The 19,020-nt window shown below is 46.1% G+C and overlaps 1 protein-coding gene across 7 annotated transcripts in view; it reads left to right on the top strand.

The window, feature by feature from the left end:
* Positions 1 to 17,740, top strand: part of prkaca (protein kinase, cAMP-dependent, alpha catalytic subunit) — a 31,397-nt gene extending 13,657 nt beyond the window's left edge. For 5 of the 7 annotated variants that reach the window (XM_012953069.3, XM_012953066.3, XM_012953067.2 and 2 more), the window contains 9 exons: positions 7,616 to 7,677; positions 8,100 to 8,228; positions 8,357 to 8,455; positions 9,546 to 9,628; positions 11,890 to 12,016; positions 12,244 to 12,339; positions 13,097 to 13,219; positions 13,356 to 13,520; positions 15,373 to 17,740. In XM_012953069.3, coding sequence (XP_012808523.1) covers positions 7,616 to 7,677; positions 8,100 to 8,228; positions 8,357 to 8,455; positions 9,546 to 9,628; positions 11,890 to 12,016; positions 12,244 to 12,339; positions 13,097 to 13,219; positions 13,356 to 13,520; positions 15,373 to 15,498 — 1,010 coding nt within the window. In that variant the 3' untranslated portion in view covers positions 15,499 to 17,740. 7 annotated transcript variants of the gene reach the window in all.
* Positions 17,741 to 19,020: the final 1,280 nt, after the last annotated feature.

Genomic DNA, 19,020 nt, shown 5'->3' with positions numbered 1-19,020 from the left:
ACGTAAGGGGGGCCACAGAATGCACAGTGAGGTACATAAGGGAAAAAGTTCTAAATGGAGTCTGTACAGCTGTGAGAAAGAGGTCAGAATTGCTCTGCCGGCATATGTTGGCTTTAGTGTGCTGATACAGCTGTGAGGGAGAGGGGGCACTCCTAGCTATACAGGGCTACGCTAGCCTTCGTTTGTTTGTGCAGTTCTAAAAGAGGGGTGCAAAGTGATCTGGAGGTCTAATAGCTGTGTGCATATAGCTATAGTTATACACAACGGGTCAGTGACGTGTGTGTTCAGTTTAAACCCATGTTCCAGTCATTTAGATGAGAGCCCCAGCCTGTTTTTTCTTGCACCATGTGACTCCCTGCCATGACCCTGCTGTTCAGGCAATTGCTGAAAGACCAGATATACCAGCAAATCACGTATGTTGCCCAAATTGCCCATTGCTCAGATTATTGTTATTTTAGAAGGGAAACTCTACCCATTTGGGACCAGCCTTTGGGTGCTGTGTAGTGCAGAAGCTTCTGGGGCCACACAAGTTGGACTTCCCTATCCTGTTTACTTGTACAAACTGCTTAGCTGTACCCCTCCCCTGTGTGCATAGGGTTAATTATGGCAACTCTGCCTTACTGGTAGCACTGGGGTATACTGGCATGTCTGATCCATAGCTTTCCCTCAGTGGTGGCTCAGTGTATAGGGAAATCTCTATAGTGTTGCCCTTATTATTATCCTTTATTTCATACTGACGTTCTTTCCTGAGATTCCTGCCACATCAGAGCTTACAGTCTAAGTTACTGACACAAGGCACACACTATATTATGGCAAGTGTCCTCTTTCATTTAGAATGTATACAATGTAGTAGCGGGGGACCCCTGGGGAAGGACCTGAGACCGCACAGTAAGACTTATACATTACTAATGCCTTTCCTAATTCTGCGTTTGACCAATTAGTAAGGCAGCTCCAACAAATCTGCATAAACACCAGTAGGAAGATAGACGGGGCTCCCTGTACAGGATAACCTTTGCTGGTATGATATACTGAAGCTTTATAGAACAATAAAACTACCAGTAAAGAGGCAATCATTACCCTTTCACCTCACAAAATATAACTCCCGCCATTCCTCCCCTCTGCTACATGGTGCTTGGCCTCAGCTCCTCTGCCTCTCTGCTTAGCCTAGTGTTCCTGAAATCTCCTCTGCCTCTCTGCTTAGCCTAGTGTTCCTGAAATCTCCTCTGCCTCTCTGCTTAGCCTAGTGTTCCTGAAATCTCCTCTGCCTCTCTGCTTAGCCTAGTGTTCCTGAAATCTCCTCTGCCTCTCTGCTTAGCCTAGTGTTCCTGAAATCTCCTCTGCCTCTCTGCTTAGCCTAGTGCCCCTAACATCTCCTCTGCCTCTCTGCTTAGCCTAGTGCTCCTGACATCTCCTCTGCCTCTCTGCTTAGCCTAGTGCTCCTAACATCTCCTCTGCCTCTCTGCTTAGCCTAGTGCCCCTAACATCTCCCCTGCCTCTCTGCTTAGCCTAGTGCCCCTAACATCTCCTCTGCCTCTCTGCTTAGCCTAGTGTTCCTGAAATCTCCTCTGCCTCTCTGCTTAGCCTAGTGCCCCTAACATCTCCCCTGCCTCTCTGCTTAGCCTAGTGCCTCTAACAAACTTCTATTCTCCCATGACATCTCCTCTACTACTCTGCTCTGTCTAATGATACTAAAATATTTTCCTTGTTTTAGGAACCACTGATCTGTTACTGTGTATTAACCCTTCAAGTTGAGTATCAAAAAAGACCCATACTTTCTCTCAATACTGGATATGGAAATCATGACTTGTGCTGGCTATAGTGGCCTAAAGGCGCAGTAGTGGGGCATGTCTCTCTGTTGATGCTGGTAGGCAGCAACCTGCAACACTCCATGTGTGCCTTGTTCTGTATTCTGGGGCAGATAGGTCCCCTTAAATACATTCTGGCTGTAGCAATTAGCCAGGGGCTCATTTTTCTTTCTTTGTTATGTGATACGGGATGGTGGGCTATGAGCTAGCTTCCCTGCACTGTATAGAGAGGGTACCCTACTTGCCGTGTTAGTGAAGCTAGCTGGTGTTGAGCACTGTGATGAGACTTAGCTAATATGGGGGATCCAAAAAGTGACTCTTGGAGGTTGACAATTTCATATGTGAAGGCATTTTAGTCTAGCCTGGAAGGGTGCTCTCCAGTGTATTACATGCAGTTAATGTTCCACCTAACAAATATTTAAGGGCCACACCATATTATAATGAAGATGGCATTAAAAGATGCTGATAGACCCTTGAGCATTTTGAGTTGATTGTTGTGGAGGAACACATCTGGCCCCGTTGGCTTAGAATCACCCTGAGAGCCCCCAGGGGTCACATTGTTAGTCCCCCAGAGCAGCTGTTTAGGGGCCCCATGGTGGCTGCGCTGTCATGTGATGGCATGGCACTGGTATCTATTTGTGGGCTCTACAGGGACAGCAAGGTCATGTGACAGGATAAAACCATGCTGACAGCTCCCAGGGGTCACGTTCTGAAGTTGAGAGAACCCCCATATATACCCTCACCCCTTTATCCCATTGCCCTGCTTACCCTCTTGCTCTCTCTTCATCAGTGTCTCCTCACCAGGGTTCATCTCTCTTCTCCCTACAGTTTCTGTTTCTTTCCCTTTTTATCCCCTCCTTCCCTCTCTCTCTCTCTCTCTCTCTCTCTCTCTCTCTCTGCCACTGTGCTCGTGTTACTGGTCTCCTCCCCTTCTTATCAAGATCCCCCCCCTCCCCAAGCCTGTCTTTTACCTCTCACACACCACCACCACCACCCTGTCAATTAGACAGACCTGCATCGAGCTGATAAGAGACAGCAAGCTCTCTGCTCCTTTTCCTGACACACTCTTGCCCACAACTGCAGGAGTCCTACCCTGCCCTGGCTTGTTTGGAGTTACTCATGTGCCAGCACCCTTGCCCGTCCCTCTGTTGAGCTGTCTCGGGATCCTGTGCGCTGTCCCTGCCCTACACTGTTTCATTCAGCACTTTCTCTTCTCTCTCTCTTTCTTTCCTGTCCCTTTAACTTTTTTGTATTTTTCTCCCTCCTTTGGTGAACTTGAAGCACTTCTCCTTCCTTGTGCTGCTTTGTTCTCCTGTATCCTCCATATCTCCCTGAGTCTCTGCATTTTCTCTCTATGCTGCTGAACCTCCTAACTTCAACTGCTTTATTTACAAATCTTCAGCTTTCCCCACCTTTCCTCTAACACTTCTCCTCCTCCTGCCCCCCCAAATGCCAGACTTCTACCCATAGTTGGGGTTGGTCCAAACATTCTCCTCCATCTTTGCTCATTTTTGGCCCAAGGATGTCAGCCTTACAGAAGCTGGAGAATTTGGCCTCCCGGGTATTCAGCCGTGGGCCTCGAGGTCCTGCCCCGGTGCCCCCTGCCAGCGCTGGCCCCCAGGCACCCTGCCTGCCATGCAACGTACTGAGCTGGGAACGGGAGAGTGAGTGTGCACATTTCGCTGCAGGGTGTTGGGTATGATGCTTCGTATTTGAATTGGGAATATTTAGGGTAAATACAGTGCACTTGGGGTGGGGAGGGGGCTGTTCTGTATGGAGAGAAAATACTGGAGTGTTTGAAATGACTGTGGAAACTTCTGTGGGTCCTGGGGCACTGATCCGAACAGATCTGAGCAGAACTCACTGAAAGTAACTTGGTTATTGCTTAATAGGTTAGTGATGGGGTCTGCTGGGGCATGTGGGGCTTCTCAAGCTACTAAAGCTTTTTTTTTTTTTTTAAAGATACTTTATGGCAGAAGTGTAATACTAACTGTATTAAATTGTATAGTGCATATTGCTTATTAGTTTGACCTGTGGTAATATACTATAGTTGAACTGTGATAATGCCCTGATAAGTAGGCTACCCCCTATATACCCAGCAATGGCATATATTGTGTGTCCCTCAATATTAATGTGATGGAGAGATGTTCCCAGTTATATTCTGCTTTCATGACTTTGGCAAACTGCGCGTTTTGCAATGCTCTGCGTGCCTACCTTATCACACCCTCTTCATGCACAGTTAAGAGCCCCTGTAAATAACTTTCTGTTCTGTTGATGCTCTGCAGACAGAGCTGCCTTTATGGTGTTCTAAAAAGAGACATTTTGCATAGTGGGGCCCCAAAGAGAGGAGTATGCAGGAGGAGTATGGGTATAGTAGCAGTTATAGTAGGGAGACATGGTGCCTATAGTAGCAGTGGGGGGATAATAGCCTCTGGGAAGGGACTGTGGCTTTGGGATAGCAGGTATAGTAGGGAGAGATGGTGCCTATAGTAGCAGTGGGGGATAATAGCCTCTGGGAAGGCACTGGGGCTGTGGGATAGCAGGTATAGTAGGGAGAGATGGTGCCTATAGTAGCAGTGGGGGGATAATAGCCTCTGGGAAGGGACTGTGACTGTGGGATAGCAGGTATAGTAGGGAGAGATGGTGCCTATAGTAGCAGTGGGGGGATAATAGCCTCTGGGAAGGGACTGGGGCTGTGGGATAGCAGGTATAGTAGGGAGAGATGGTGCCTATAGTAGCAGTGGGGGGATAATAGCCTCTGGGAAGGGACTGGGGCTGTGGAATAGCAGGTATAGTAGGGAGAGATGGTGCCTATAGTAGCAGTGGGGGGATAATAGCCTCTGGGAAGGGACTGTGGCTGTGGGATAGCAGGTATAGTAGGGAGAGATGGTGCCTATAGTAGCAGTGGGGGGATAATAGCCTCTGGGAAGGCACTGGGGCTGTGGGATAGCAGGTATAGTAGGGAGAGATGGTGCCTATAGTAGCAGTGGGGGGATAATAGCCTCTGGGAAGGGACTGGGGCTGTGGGATAGCAGGTATAGTTGGGAGAGATGGTGCCTATAGTAGCAGTGGGGGGATAATAGCCTCTGGGAAGGGACTGTGACTGTGGGATAGCAGGTATAGTAGGGAGAGATGGTGCCTATAGTAGCAGTGGGGGGATAATAGCCTCTGGGAAGGGACTGGGGCTGTGGGATAGCAGGTATAGTAGGTAGAGATGGTGCCTATAGTAGCAGTGGGGGGATAATAGCCTCTGGGAAGGGACTGGGGCTGTGGGATAGCAGGTATAGTAGGGAGAGATGGTGCCTATAGTAGCAGTGGGGGGATAATAGCCTCTGGAAAGGGACTGGGGCTGTGGGATAGCAGGTATAGTAGGGAGAGATGGTGCCTATAGTAGCAGTGGGGGGATAATAGCCTCTGGGAAGGGACTGGGGCTGTGGGATAGCAGGTATAGTAGGGAGAGATGGTGCCTATAGTAGCAGTGGGGGGATAATAGCCTCTGGGAAGGGATTGTGGCTGTGGGATAGCAGGTATAGTAGGGAGAGATGGTGCCTATAGTAGCAGTGGGGGGATAATAGCCTCTGGGAAGGGACTCTGATTATAGAATGGAACTGTGTATGACACAGAAAGCTGAAAGTGGCCTATAATACGGTAGGGAGCAGACTAATACCCCTCTGTATGAGATGTGCTGTTATGTATATCTGCACAGTGCAGCTCGCGGCCCCTTCCTGTGTAGGCTTATCACAGCATTACACTTTACCACAAATGCATGTAAGAACCATCTTATTCAGCAGCAGATTCAGTGTAGCCTATTGCTCACAAAGCTTACATTTTGCATCATTGTGTGGCCCTAGATGGGCACAGCCATCATAGCTGGCTTTGGAAAGGGCCACTGAGTTTTAGCTAGATCTGTCGGCCCAATAAGCTGACGGCTCACTCTGTAAGACCAGACTGACCATCACTGACCCCAGCAACCAAGGAACCCATTGTAAAGTTCCATCTAGCATACGTTAAACGTGAACAAGCCCTTTAACTGTAACTTAACTTTTAGTATTATGTAGAGAGTGCTGTTTTAAAGCAGTTTGCAATTTTTTTTTTATTGGTTTTGGAATAAGCTATTTGTTCTGAAACTTTCCAGTTTGGAATTGTAGCAGCTATCTAGTTGCTAAGGTCCAAATTACCCTAGCAACCAGACAGTGGTTTGAATGCGAAACAGGAATATGGAAGGTATGGGGGACAGAATTGAAGCATAAGTAATAAAAAGTAACAATAACAATACAATTTTAGCCTCACAGAGCAGTAGTGACCCCCCATTTGAAGTTGCTGACTCTGCAGTTTTTTGGGGTTTTTTTGTATAGAGCCCCTTATAGAAGAGATGGTAAAGGCAAATTGGGCTCCCCCCAAGTGTGGTCACTTTGACTAGCAGTGACGGTTGGTGGCAACAATTGCTAGCCAGCCTGGCCCATATGTGTGCTGCACAGAATAGAGGAATGCCCCAAAATAGAGACAGATAAGGCTGCTGCCTCTTTCCTTCCTCTAGTTCCGTATCTCTCTCTGCTGTAGCCTCCCAACTCTGCTGTCTCTTTCCTTAGATTGGTAGCACTAGGGACTGTCTGTTTCCTTACACTGTCTGTATGGCTGTCACATAAACTCAGCCCGTAGCAGTCTCCTTATAACTAAGCCGGCTATAAGCTGTCTGTCTGTGGTGGCATTTAGTTCTTCCTCTTTCTCCCGTCTGTCGTGGCGCCAGCTATGAGCAGTAATGGCTGCTGCTAAGTGTCTGTATTTCAGAGCTCAGTAATAGGTCTCTGGATAATAGATCCCACCGCTGCATTTGCTTTAATTAGCCTGTCTGCACTATGGTACTTAAATGTTTGCATTGTTTTACTCCATGGGGCACAAGTTGAATATCTGTGAGTGTGAGTTGGGGCCTGTCTCAGTAGTGAGCTGTCTCGTTCCTAACAGTCTGTGCTGTCTCGTTCCTAGCAGTCTGTGTGCGTCTCTGCACGCTGGGAGTTGTAGCTTCCTCATTCCGACTCCAGAGCAACTCCCTGCCTTCTGCACAGGTTTCCTGTCATATTCAGCCCCGGAGCATTCCATTGCTATTTACTGAAGGAATGATAAGCAGCCGTGCACCAGGTGCTCCAGCGCTGCCCTCAATGTATAACCCACACCTTGCTCAAAGCCAAGAAATGCCATAGGGATTGGTCACTTCCTCAGCCTGTCAGTCATGCTGGGCTCTGTAAGAATAGCTATTGGGGCCACTAGTAGCCATGCTGGGCTCTGTAAGAATAGCTTTTGGGGCCACTAGTAGCCATGCTGGGCTCTGTAAGAATAGCTATTGGTGCCACTAGTAGCCATGCTGGGCTCTGTAAGAATAGCTATTTGTGCCACTAGTAGCAATGCTGGGCTCTGTAAGAATAGCTATTGGTGCCACTAGTAGCCATGCTGGGCCCTACACATACAGTAGCCGAGCCATAACCCCTGATTTCCTCATGTGTGAGTACAATGCATTGTGGGAGAGCAGGGCCAGTTTGGCAACACTGCACTGTACTTATAGCCCCCCCCATGAGCCTCTGGCAGGGATCGTTGGGAGTTGGAATCCATTAAGGCGAGTGGTTGGCTAGGCAGTATAAACCCTGTACCAGCGCTTATCATTGGCTGCTCACACGTGAGCCAGTGCTGTTGATCTATAACTTTCTGTGCCCTTCATTTATCCCTCCATTCATACTGCCTCCAGTGTGCATTTTCTCCTTGGTTACCTCCATTTGTTTCCTCATTAACCCATTCATCCTTTTGTGCTCTTTCTACAGTGAAAGAATTTCTGGCAAAAGCAAAAGAAGATTTTCTGAAAAAATGGGAAAATCCAGCACAGGTAACAAACCCTTATTTGGCTGGGGTTGTTGGGTGGTAATGAACCAAGTTTATCAAGGTCTTGTAACCTTTGGCAACCAATCAGGTGTGCGCTTAAAAACAGTAGATATGTATATTTAACTCTTTATTGATTGCTAAGAGTATGTGCAGGGTTTCCTACAGGAACTGATTGTGTTGCACAGCATATTGCTTCATAAAACTGCCAAGAAGCTGTGCAAAAGAACTGCAAGGTAAGCTTTCTAAAGGCCCCTGCTGCCTGGCCTTCTACCACTGGTAGTCAGTCTGAAATGTAATCATTCCTATCTTCCCACAGTCACTCTGTAGGGTCCAAAGGAAAAGATCTGTTTATATTTCATGCTAAACCTGCCTCAGTCTGTTTGTTGGTGCAGCAGTATCACTTCTCCCCCTGTACCTCTCTTGCAGAACACAGCTCACCTGGAACAGTTTGAGCGCATTAAAACTCTTGGCACTGGGTCATTCGGGCGAGTAATGCTGGTCAGGCACAAAGAAAATGGCAGTCACTTTGCTATGAAGATCTTGGACAAGCAGAAGGTATGGCATAAATATTTTCTGTTTCCATGTGTGCAGGGGTCCTTTGTTTAGAGGTGTACCCCACTATAGGTTTGTAGGGGGAATCCCAATCAGTAATTTCCAGTTACTCATTCCGTTTGCCCCACCAGGTGGTGAAGTTGAAGCAGATCGAGCACACTTTGAATGAGAAGCGGATACTGCAGGCTGTGAATTTCCCATTCCTCGTGCGGCTGGAGTATTCCTTTAAGGTACAGTGGGGAGTAACAGTAGGGGAAGGTGGGTGGGGCTGGCATTGCAGGATGTACAATGACTTGGTGGGCTAAAAGGGAATAGGTGGGGAGTTTATAAAGGATTCAAACCTTTCGGGTCTTTAGACTACAGGTATGGGACCTGTTATCCAGAATGCTCGGGACCTGGGGGCTTCCGGATAAGGGATCTTTCTGTCATACCTTAAATTTACTAAAAAGTCATTTAGACATTAAATAAACCCAATAGGACTGTTCTGCCCCCAATAAGGGGTAATTATATCTTAGTTGGGATCAAGTACAGGTACTGTTTTATTATTACAGAGAAAAGGGAATCATTTAACCATTAAATTAACCCAATAGGGCTGTTCTGCCCCCAATAAGGGGTAATTATATCTTAGTTGGGATCAAGTACAGGTACTGTTTTATTATTACAGAGAAAAGGGAATCATTTAACCATTAAATAAACCCAATAGGGCTGTTCTGCCCCCAATAAGGATTCATTATATCTTAGTTGGGATCAAGTATAAGGTACAGAGAAAAGGGCATCATTTTTTAAAATTAGACTCCATTATAAGCAAATAATTCTATGGGAGATGGCCTTCCAGTAATTCTGAACTTGCTGGATAAAGGGTTTATGGATAACTGATCCCATGCTATACAACAACTGAGGGCTGGCATTGCTCCTGGAAGTGCAGAAAGACTGGCACCCCCATATATAAATAAGGCATGGCCAACATCTTCCATTTTGTGCCAGCAGCTATCCGTATGACATCCCATATGTATACTCTGAGAATATCTAACAAGTTGTATATAATATGTTGTCACTTTATTTACTCCATCTCCTTCCCTTTTGATACAACTCCCTCTCTGCACTATCCTAAAACTGGCCCCGCGATACCCAGCATCCTTAGGAACAGCTAGCTGGGGATGCTGGGAGAAGTTTAGAAATACAATAAGGCTGCTGGTCTGTATTGTGCAGTGACAGCGTAATGCACTCTAGGACTTATTCTCTCCCCCCACCCATGTCTCTTCTGCCCTGGATGTGCTATTGCCTCACCTTTCCTAATGTCTTTTCTTCTCCTCCCTCCAGGATAACAGCAATCTGTATATGGTCATGGAGTATGTCGCCGGTGGGGAGATGTTCTCTCATTTGCGCAGAATCGGGCGCTTCAGGTAAGCATAGGCCAAGACTGCTAATGCCCTTACCAGTATGCGCCCATTGGGCCCTGAATGCTTGAGAGTGGTCACAAGGTGATAGCCACTATCAGGGTTAGGATAGTTATCAATAACTTCAGAATAATGGCTCCTTATGTACAGAACTGCAGCCTGCTCTCTGCAAACACCAATGCTCCTTATTAATATTCAAGTATTTGGGCTTTATGGTATGTTTCTCTGTCCCAAACACCTTCTGGTTACAGACTGGTCTCTCATAGATGTGTTTATAGCCAAGAAACCTTAAACTTGTACCCCTGAAAGGAAAACTATACCCCCAGAATGAATACTTAACCAACAAATTGTTTATATCATGTTAAGTAGCCTATTAAAAAATCGTCAAACTGGAATACATATATATCGGTAAAAATTGCCTTTTTACACCCTTTCCCTTGAGCCGCCATTTAGTGATGGGCTGTGTGCTCCCTTAGAGATCAGCTGACAGGAAATAATGCAGCTCTAACTGTAACAGGAAGTAGTGTGGGAGCAAAAGGCAGAACTCTGTCCATTCATTGGCTGATGGGGCCTAGCATGTATGTGTGCCTTGGCTTGTTTGTGTGCACTGTGAATCCTATGATCCCAGGGGGGGCCCTTAGTACTTTAAATGGCAGTTTCCTATTTAGGATTACCCAGTGGCTAATACTCCTTAAAAAGTATATTTTTATGAAAATGGTTTATTTAGATGAAGCAGGTTTTTACATATGAGCTGTTTATACAATATATTTTTATAGAGACCTTCATTGTTTGGGGGTATAGTTTTCCTTTAGTGCCCATTACCTTTATACGGACTGTCCCTGCCATATATGTTCCCTCTGATGTGCTCACAAACACTTTATGGGCCAAACTTGGGGCAGACCGGCTGTTTATCTCATAACCTGATATATTATAAATCCCTGGGACTAAAGCAGGGTGACAGTCTCTAGCCATGTTGTAATTCAGGAAGTAAGCAATTCACCCCTAAATCTCACCCTGTTTGCCCTTCAGAGTGTTTCCCTTGGGGGGTGCAGGGGTAGAACCTGTCTCATTGTTCGTGAATCACAACCCTCAGTCCAATTGACCTACCTTTTAAGTTTTTGAGAGGAAACTGAGAGTGAACATATAAACAGATTATGCAGTAGATCATACAGTCCGCTGTGCCAACACTAAGGTACCAAGTGTCAGCACAGAAGAGTCTATGGTTCAGGGGGTGGCCTTACTGCCAGCGCTAAATGAGAGAAACCCAGGATCCCAGTGGTGCCATAGAGCCGTACAAACTCCTTTGCCACTGTCCCGTCACGTCCCCCTATAGGTTTACATCATGATGTTCAGATACGGCTTCTATTCCTCTCCAACTAATGTTCTACCTTCTCTCTGTGCCGGTTCTAACACCCGGATGTTACCGGAGATGGACTTTGCCTCATTTCCTCTGACAGCTGCTGTGGGCAAGCCCATGGTGATTTCCAAGTTCTGTCTCCTTTATCAGCACCATGCTGCTTATCTGTGTATTTGCATGGGCAATTATACGGGCTGACGGTATAACCATACACCCAATTGGAGAAGTACACCGCCTTCCTCATCTATGGGTCCTCTCAGTAAATATTGTCCTTTGTACACATGGCACTGACCTATCATTCAGCCCTTTTATTGAGATTGTGCATCACATCTGTCCCTCTTTGAATGGAGCTTACAGCCTACTTGCCCTAGCACATACTCACACTCAAACACACACTCATGATTGGAGTTCCAACCTATACAATGGCTTACAGAGCTTGTGTGCCCCTGAGAGATTGGTGGCTGCCCCAGGGTTCCCCTTGCCTTATCACACACATTCCACTGCTAGGTGCAGCCGGCTGCAAGGATGGAGCTGGAAATGAAGTGAGCGGTGTGTATACAGCAGACGTTTAGGGTTAGGACCTCCTTATAGGCATAGGTTTTGTTGGGGGAGGAATAGACAGAGCAACACTGAACTCTGAGGCAACCTGCTCTGCACTGACTGGTCCATCCCCCCCCCCCCTCCCCAATCTGGTAACCAAGCTGCCCCCTTTCCACTTGGGGTGAGTATTCTGAGATTTGTAGATCTTTCTTTAGCTGATGTCTGCAGTTCTAACTGCTTGCAAATAAAAGTAATGGCCAGGCCAGCACTGTTTATTAGAATACAGAAATCTGTGCATCTCTATACAGCGAGCATTGGGGTATTGGTACATATCATTACGCCTAACGTTTTGTTTCTCCTGTCCCCACAGTGAACCTCATGCACGCTTCTATGCATCCCAGATTGTATTAACTTTTGAATATCTGCACGCCCTGGATCTTATATACAGAGACTTGAAACCCGAGAATCTCCTCATAGACCAGCAGGGATACATCCAGGTAATACACCCCTTGTGCCAGCAGATGGCAGCTTTCTTACAGGTCCCCAGTGTGTATACAATAAACCTATAACTGTATATGTTTGGTACTTTTGCCATTATGAGGGCCCAGGGCATGTACCCACTGCTCTTGCTAAACCCATTTATAATAACCTTCAGTAATGAACTGGGGGCATGGTACGACTTGGGAAGCCAGATATGGAATCACACTTATATGCTGTTTTCCAGGTGACGGATTTTGGCTTTGCAAAGAGAGTGAAAGGGAGGACCTGGACCCTGTGTGGGACACCAGAGTACCTGGCGCCAGAAATAATCCTTAGCAAGGTGAGTATGACCCTCCCTGTAGGGTATTTTCTTGGCTTTATGCTCGGAGCTCCCCCCTACATTCCTTTATGTAGCTCAAACTGAGTCTGATAGTGGAGATCCAGCTGTTATGGCAGCGTGCCCTGGGCAGTGGGGCAGTAGGGCTGAGACTGATTTACTCGGCAGGTTAGAAGGCCTGAGAGGATTTTCTTGGTTTTCTCCCACAATGCCCGCTACATCTGACACTGGCATCTTTTGCTTCCATGCCAGCTCCTTATACTCCTGGTCACAGAAATGTATGGGAAAAAATGAATGACATCCCAGGCCCTGGCGTATTTAGGGCCTTCCATATTAAAGACATTGGTTTATCAGCCTCATACCCAACACTACAGTCATGGTGCAGATTCGGTGATAGAACCCACAGCTAAATTGCTTGCCTTCAAAGTATTCTGCACTTTTACATTAGGACTTGTATTACATAGATGGGGTTTTAGCAGTTATTTAGTGCCCAAATGAACAAAGCCCTGGCTTATGAGAGTCAGACAAATTAGGGGACATTAGCCTAACTCCATATAACAATAAGCTGGTCTTTCCAGGAAGTCCACATTCCCCCATATTTCAGAGACTGGAGGGCTTAGAAGCTGCCTAGGAATTCTTGGCCATCTCTGCAGCACTGGCCAACCCTATAACAGAAAGTCTTGTAACACAGACACATTATGGTGTAAAGATGCCTTATATCTCTCGGAGCTTATATGACTGTTTTTGTTATGTCTTTCAGGGTTATAATAAGGCAGTGGATTGGTGGGCCCTAGGAGTCCTGATTTATGAGATGGCTGCGGGGTATCCTCCCTTTTTCGCTGATCAGCCCATTCAGATCTATGAAAAAATAGTATCGGGGAAGGTGAGTCCCAGCTTGTTCCTATATCTTGCTCGGAGCAGCCATGTTCTTTGATCTTTTCTTTTCATCCTCTTCCACCCCCCATAGGCTCAAATTCATTTCTTTCTCACGTTCTTTTCTTTCGCTGTTATCCCCGCAGGTCCGGTTCCCCTCTCACTTTAGCTCCGACTTGAAGGATCTCCTCAGAAACCTTTTGCAAGTCGATCTGACTAAGCGATTTGGGAATTTGAAGAATGGTGTGACAGACATCAAGGGACACAAATGGTTCAGTACCACGGACTGGATTGCAGTCTACCAGAAAAAGGTGCCCGGGGGGAATGGGATGGACACGGGATTATGGTATTGCTGCCGGGGAAGCTCAGTGGAAGGAGAGACCTTTACTGTCTGGTTTTGGTAGGCTTGTTGGGTAGGGATGTACTTGTACTCAGGAATGTCCAATCGGCAACTACCAGCATCCACCGACAGCCAAACTGTGAGGGTATTCTGGGAGTTCTGACTGAGCAGCGGAAGGGGAACCCTGATTGGACATTCCTGAAATGGGAAAGTATTTTATTAACAGCAGTTTGGTGTCTAGGGAGGAACCATGACCCTCTTCTTGCAAACACCAAATCTATTTCTGCCTCTGCTTGAGTCTCCTAATCTTAAAGTGATACTGACACCAGAAATGAAACGTTTTTTACATCTATCATAACACTGCCTTTGCATGCTATTTATAATTTTGCTATAAAAGTATTTCTCTGATGCTTTTACATTCCCCACTTGATCCCCCACGTTCCTCTATGAGGGGGCGGCCATATTGGTGCAGCAGGAGTCGGTTAGCATTAGAAGCTGTAACTGACAGGTTGAGAGGGACAGTCAGGTTGGCAAAACAGTCAGGTTTAGGAACAACAAGTAACAATTACTTATAGAAGCAGCCCTATCAGCAAAAAATGATCAACATGACCTATAGGTAAATTTTTATGTAGATTCATATTTCAAAAAGTAGTTTTTTCGGGTCAATATCACTTCAAGTAAAGTCCTTTTTTAATAGTTAAAGGGAAAATATATAGTGTACCCCCTATTGTAAAATATAAGGATATTATCACCGAGAGAGCTCCATGATCATATAAAAGCATGAAGGCTGAGTGCTTATATACAGGTCATGGAACTCCCAGGTGACTTATGTTATTTTCTAACAGGGGGTACATTATTATAATACACCAGTTTCAGGAAGTCATGTGACAGGAACTCTGCATGATGCATTATGTATTTCAGGTCTTGCTTCAACAATAGCCTTGTTACAAACACTTGTGCCTAATAAGCAGGTGTTGGAGGGGTAGGTGTGCTGGTTGTGATGTCATATTAAATTACCAATGGGAGGCGGGGAGAGCAGGATAGGTGTCAGCCTGTTCTGTCATCAGCAGGACAAAATAACGGCTAATTATAGAGACACTTAAAGAGATACTAACACAGAAATGAAACCCTTTTTACAATTGTCATAACTAGGGATGCACCAAACCCCCCGAAGACGTTTTTTGGTTTGGCCGAAGCCGAATACTTTGAAAATAGGCTGGATTGGCCCGAATCCCAAACTGAATCCGGGATTCGGTGCATCGCTAGTCGTAACACTGCCTTTGCATACTATTTATAATTTTGCCTTAATGTATTTGCCTGATGCTTTTACATCACACACATTACATACATAAGCAGTCCTATCAGCAAAAAAATGACCAACACAACCTACAGATAACAATGTACATTAATAATTTGAAAAGTATTTTTTTTTTTTTAGTGTGTGTATCACTTTAAGGATTAGCTGAGAAGTATCCATTGAGCTGTGTCCGTAATGCTTTGCTATTATCCCTAAGCGATGCGTAATGCAGCATAGTAAGCCCTTTACCAGACGAATGTCTTTATTATCACAGAGCCAATCAGAATGTGCGGTGTTGTTTCCAGCTCTCAGTTCCTGTGCCCGCGGCACGGCTGTAGGGAAATGCCAGATAGTTGGGGGGGGGTGCCAGGGTGCCACCGTGAACGTTGGTGCTTTAGGTGCTACTCTTTCTCCCACCCCTTCTGTTGCCCAAGCTTAGAGATGAGGAATGGTGTTTACCCAGACTCCCTCACTTCCTGTATAAAATTCCCTAATTTTTCTTTTTCCCCCCCCCCCCCCCCCCCAGGTGGAAGCTCCCTTCATCCCTAAATGTAAGGGTCCCGGAGACACAAGTAATTTTGATGACTATGAAGAAGAAGAGATCCGAGTTTCAATCACAGAGAAGTGCGCTAAGGAATTCTCTGACTTCTAATTTGCACCGGGAAAGGCGGAGCAGTCACCAAACACTCCCCCCAAGCAAGAGAGAGCGTTGGCGCGAGCACCACTGACAGGCACACAACCACCTCTTCCCTTTCACACTACCCTCCTTCCAAGCTTTTAATTAGTGGTGCAGATCAGACATGGCGGCCATCCTGTTTTATCTTGGATCTGGTGGTGCTGGTTCTGATTGGGCCTGGAGATCCCCAAGTCTCTCTCTCCCCCACTTCCCCACACTTTTGTTTCTCTCTCTGACAGATTTGAGGGGCCAAGAATTATTTAAACATGTGACTGGTTCCTCTGGGGTAGAGTCAGAACCTTGGGGGCAGAGCCTCAGCCCTCAGGGGGCGGGGCCTGGTTTCTTTTTTTTAACCATTTTCATCTGAGCAAGCCGGCCACTGGTTTTTATTGATTAATTGACATAGTATATAAACGTCGAACTGTTTTAATCTGAACCTCTTCCTCCCCCCATCAGCCTTCTCTTTCTCCATAACCCATTGTAGAAGGATTTTTAAATTCAATGTGCCAGTTTTACCCAAAAAAAATCTCCATTTTTTTTTTTTTTTGTCTTTAACCCTATGTTTCAGCATCCGTGGTGTCTTTCTCTTGTCCTTGATAACTTTTAAGAAAAAAAAAAAAAAAAATTCCCGACCCTCTGCTCTGATACTAAAGCTAGAAATCCAGTCCTTGCTATGAATTGCATCACTTGAGCGTAACCACTCTCGGGGCGTTTCCGGTTGGACTTGGCCGTCGTTACGCCTTACATTCTTCCTGGGGGGGGTACAAGGAGAGGCAGCGCAGCACAATTTTCCCTTTACGCCTCAGTATTAATCGCATTTACCTGAGCAGGTTCTATCCGGGTGTCACATGGTTAGCGAGAGCCAATGAGACTGACGTTGTCACATGACGTAATTAATGGGCACAACATTCCGTATTGGTGCTGTGACCGGATAGCGGCCATCTTAGTCTCGGTGTTGGGGAGTTGAAGCCATTGAAGTGCTTTCTGAATGGTTTCCCTCCATGTTAAATGCTTATTCTCCATCAGATCAGAAGGAGCAGCTAAATGGGTGGGGCCTGAGAAAGTTCTATATATTTATATATGTGGGTGCATATAGCCTTTACGGATTTGCCTATACCATGTGACGCGTTCATGTTGGATTGTGGGTAGGCAGAGGGTTTTCCTTCGGGCAGACATTAGGAATGAGCGATTGCAATTGGTGGCTTCTGCACCCAATAAAGCGCCTGATTTATAACTGCAGCCTTGCATAGTTTCCCTTTAATAAAAGATTGGACGGTGACGTTTGTGTCCATTCCCCCCCCGTGGCTTCTGCGATGATATTCAGCCAATCACTGCTCAGCGGGTAGAATGTGCCGGGCTACAGGAGGAGAGTACAGCAGCCTCTATCCTCTGTGGCCCTTCTAACCCTAATTCTTTACATCACGTGTCTCTTGATCTTCCTTTAGTTTTTATATGAATGGAATGCTATTATAATGTAACGTGCACAGCACTTGTGTGTGTGTGGGGGGGGCGCTCAGCGCAGGCCAATGAAAGACGGGCTCGTTAGGGGGTGACGCTGCGTATACGGATCCCTGAGGCTCTGCTTTTATACAGGGGCTAATTCTGAGGGCCTCCTACGGCGTAGATTGTCAGCTGTGGGACATATTGGGGTGCCAATAGTTGCACCTCTTTAATAACTGAAGTGCCAACATTTGGCTTCTGCTACCCTAAACTATTTCATGTAACGTTCTTCTATAATCTATGGAATCTGGCCGGGGCCCGGCACCTGTCGGCCTTCCACCCAGCACCCCATGGCGGCCGTTGTGGCCAATAAGGCGAGTCGCCTGTAGGTGGGACCTACCTTCTTAGACAGGAAGCCTGCAGCCCCGGCGGGTAAATGACCCTAAACACCCGCTTCTCAGACCTACACGTGAAGGTCAAATATCTCTTAACCCCCGCAGTAATATTCACATATGTATCCAATCAGACGAGGGCACCCTCACAGTCATAGATGGTGGGAGAAACAGGGTCATTTTGGGGCAGATCTGTGACTTTCAGTTAAGTTTTTCACTTTGAACCTATTACATATATATACATACATACATGCGTATATACATATATATATATATGTGTGTGTGTGTGTATATGTTCTAGTTATTATGGCACTCACTTCTTACATGTGTTATACTGTAAACATTTGAGACAAATTACAAATAAAGTTTTGTTTAAAAAAAAAAAATCTTTGGCTGTTTTTTTTTAATCTAATGACTCTGTTCTATGTTAGTGTTTAACACTTTATCAGCAGATAAGGACTGATTAACCCATTGGGCCCTGTGCCTCCCCATTCTGAGCCCCCACCCCTGTATATGAATATAATTACATTTGCTGATTCTCGTATGTCGCGGGTAAGGGCAGTGACACACGGGTAGATTAGTCGCCGTGTAACAAATCTTTGTTGTCGTGGGCGACTAATCTCCCCGCAATGCCATCCCACCGGCTAGAATGTAAATCGCCAGTGGGGTGGGATGGCATACACGGTGCCGCGATTTGTCAAAGTTGCCTTGAGAGGAAACTCAATAAAGATTTGTCACGTGGCGACTACTCTCCCCCGTGTCACTGTCCTAATAGCAAAGTATGAAATCTCCCAAGTAGGAGTTTGCTTATTTGTCCATGTAAGGGGGTCCTTGGTACGACCTGGCCAACCTTTTATTGGGCTGGAAATCCACCTATGTGTTTTAGCCCCACCTTCCCTAACCAATATGGCTCTTTGGCTTTGCTGCTTTCCAAGTCCCGCCCCCTCGGAAGCCATGTTCCTATATCTTGCACTGATGAGATCTAAGAAAACGTCCTCTGTGCTTGTCTCACAGTTGAGAAGGTCTTTTGGCCCCTTTTATTGGCCCCTCTCTACCTAAGCAATATACTTCTCCAGTTGGGTGAGGTCCATATTGCTGCATTGATTCTGTCCTTGTACCATCATTGGCTGTTGGTCCAACAGATCGGACCAATTTGGTCCAATTTTGGTCAGCGGATGTGCTTAATACCCCCAGCACCGAGAGCTGGCAGGATTGTCCATTAAAGAGCAAAATAAGTTTTAACACTCTAGTTATAAGAATACATCCCTGATGTTGTAGAACTCATCTCACAAGCATCACAGTATTCCTGGGAGTTTTAGTTCAGCAACAGTGGTTAAATAGATACTGCCCTTTAATATAAATTACTTTGTCTGAGACCCCTGTAAAGGCCGAATCCTCTCTGCCTGGTGGTGGGAAGCCAGCAAGGCAGGGAATAGTTGTCTTTGTAGCATCTGCAGGGGCTCCACCTAGTGGGGAAAGTATAGCATTGCAGAGGTGACTGGTTTCTTTAAAATCAGAATGGGCAAACCTGGTGTGCAGAGCTATATATATTATATCTATGGTGGGAAATAAAAAAAAAAAAAAACTAGGTGCTATATGGGCCTGGGCCCACTGGGTGATTGTCTGGTAGCCCAGTCCGACCCTTTTATTTCAATTATCGCTTTTC

The sequence above is a fragment of the Xenopus tropicalis genome, chromosome 3 (genome assembly GCF_000004195.4).
Source record: "Xenopus tropicalis strain Nigerian chromosome 3, UCB_Xtro_10.0, whole genome shotgun sequence".
NCBI classification, from domain to species: Eukaryota; Metazoa; Chordata; class Amphibia; order Anura; family Pipidae; genus Xenopus; species Xenopus tropicalis.
The sequence above is the reverse complement of the archived record's forward strand: the minus strand, read 5'-3'. Positions and strand labels throughout refer to the sequence as shown.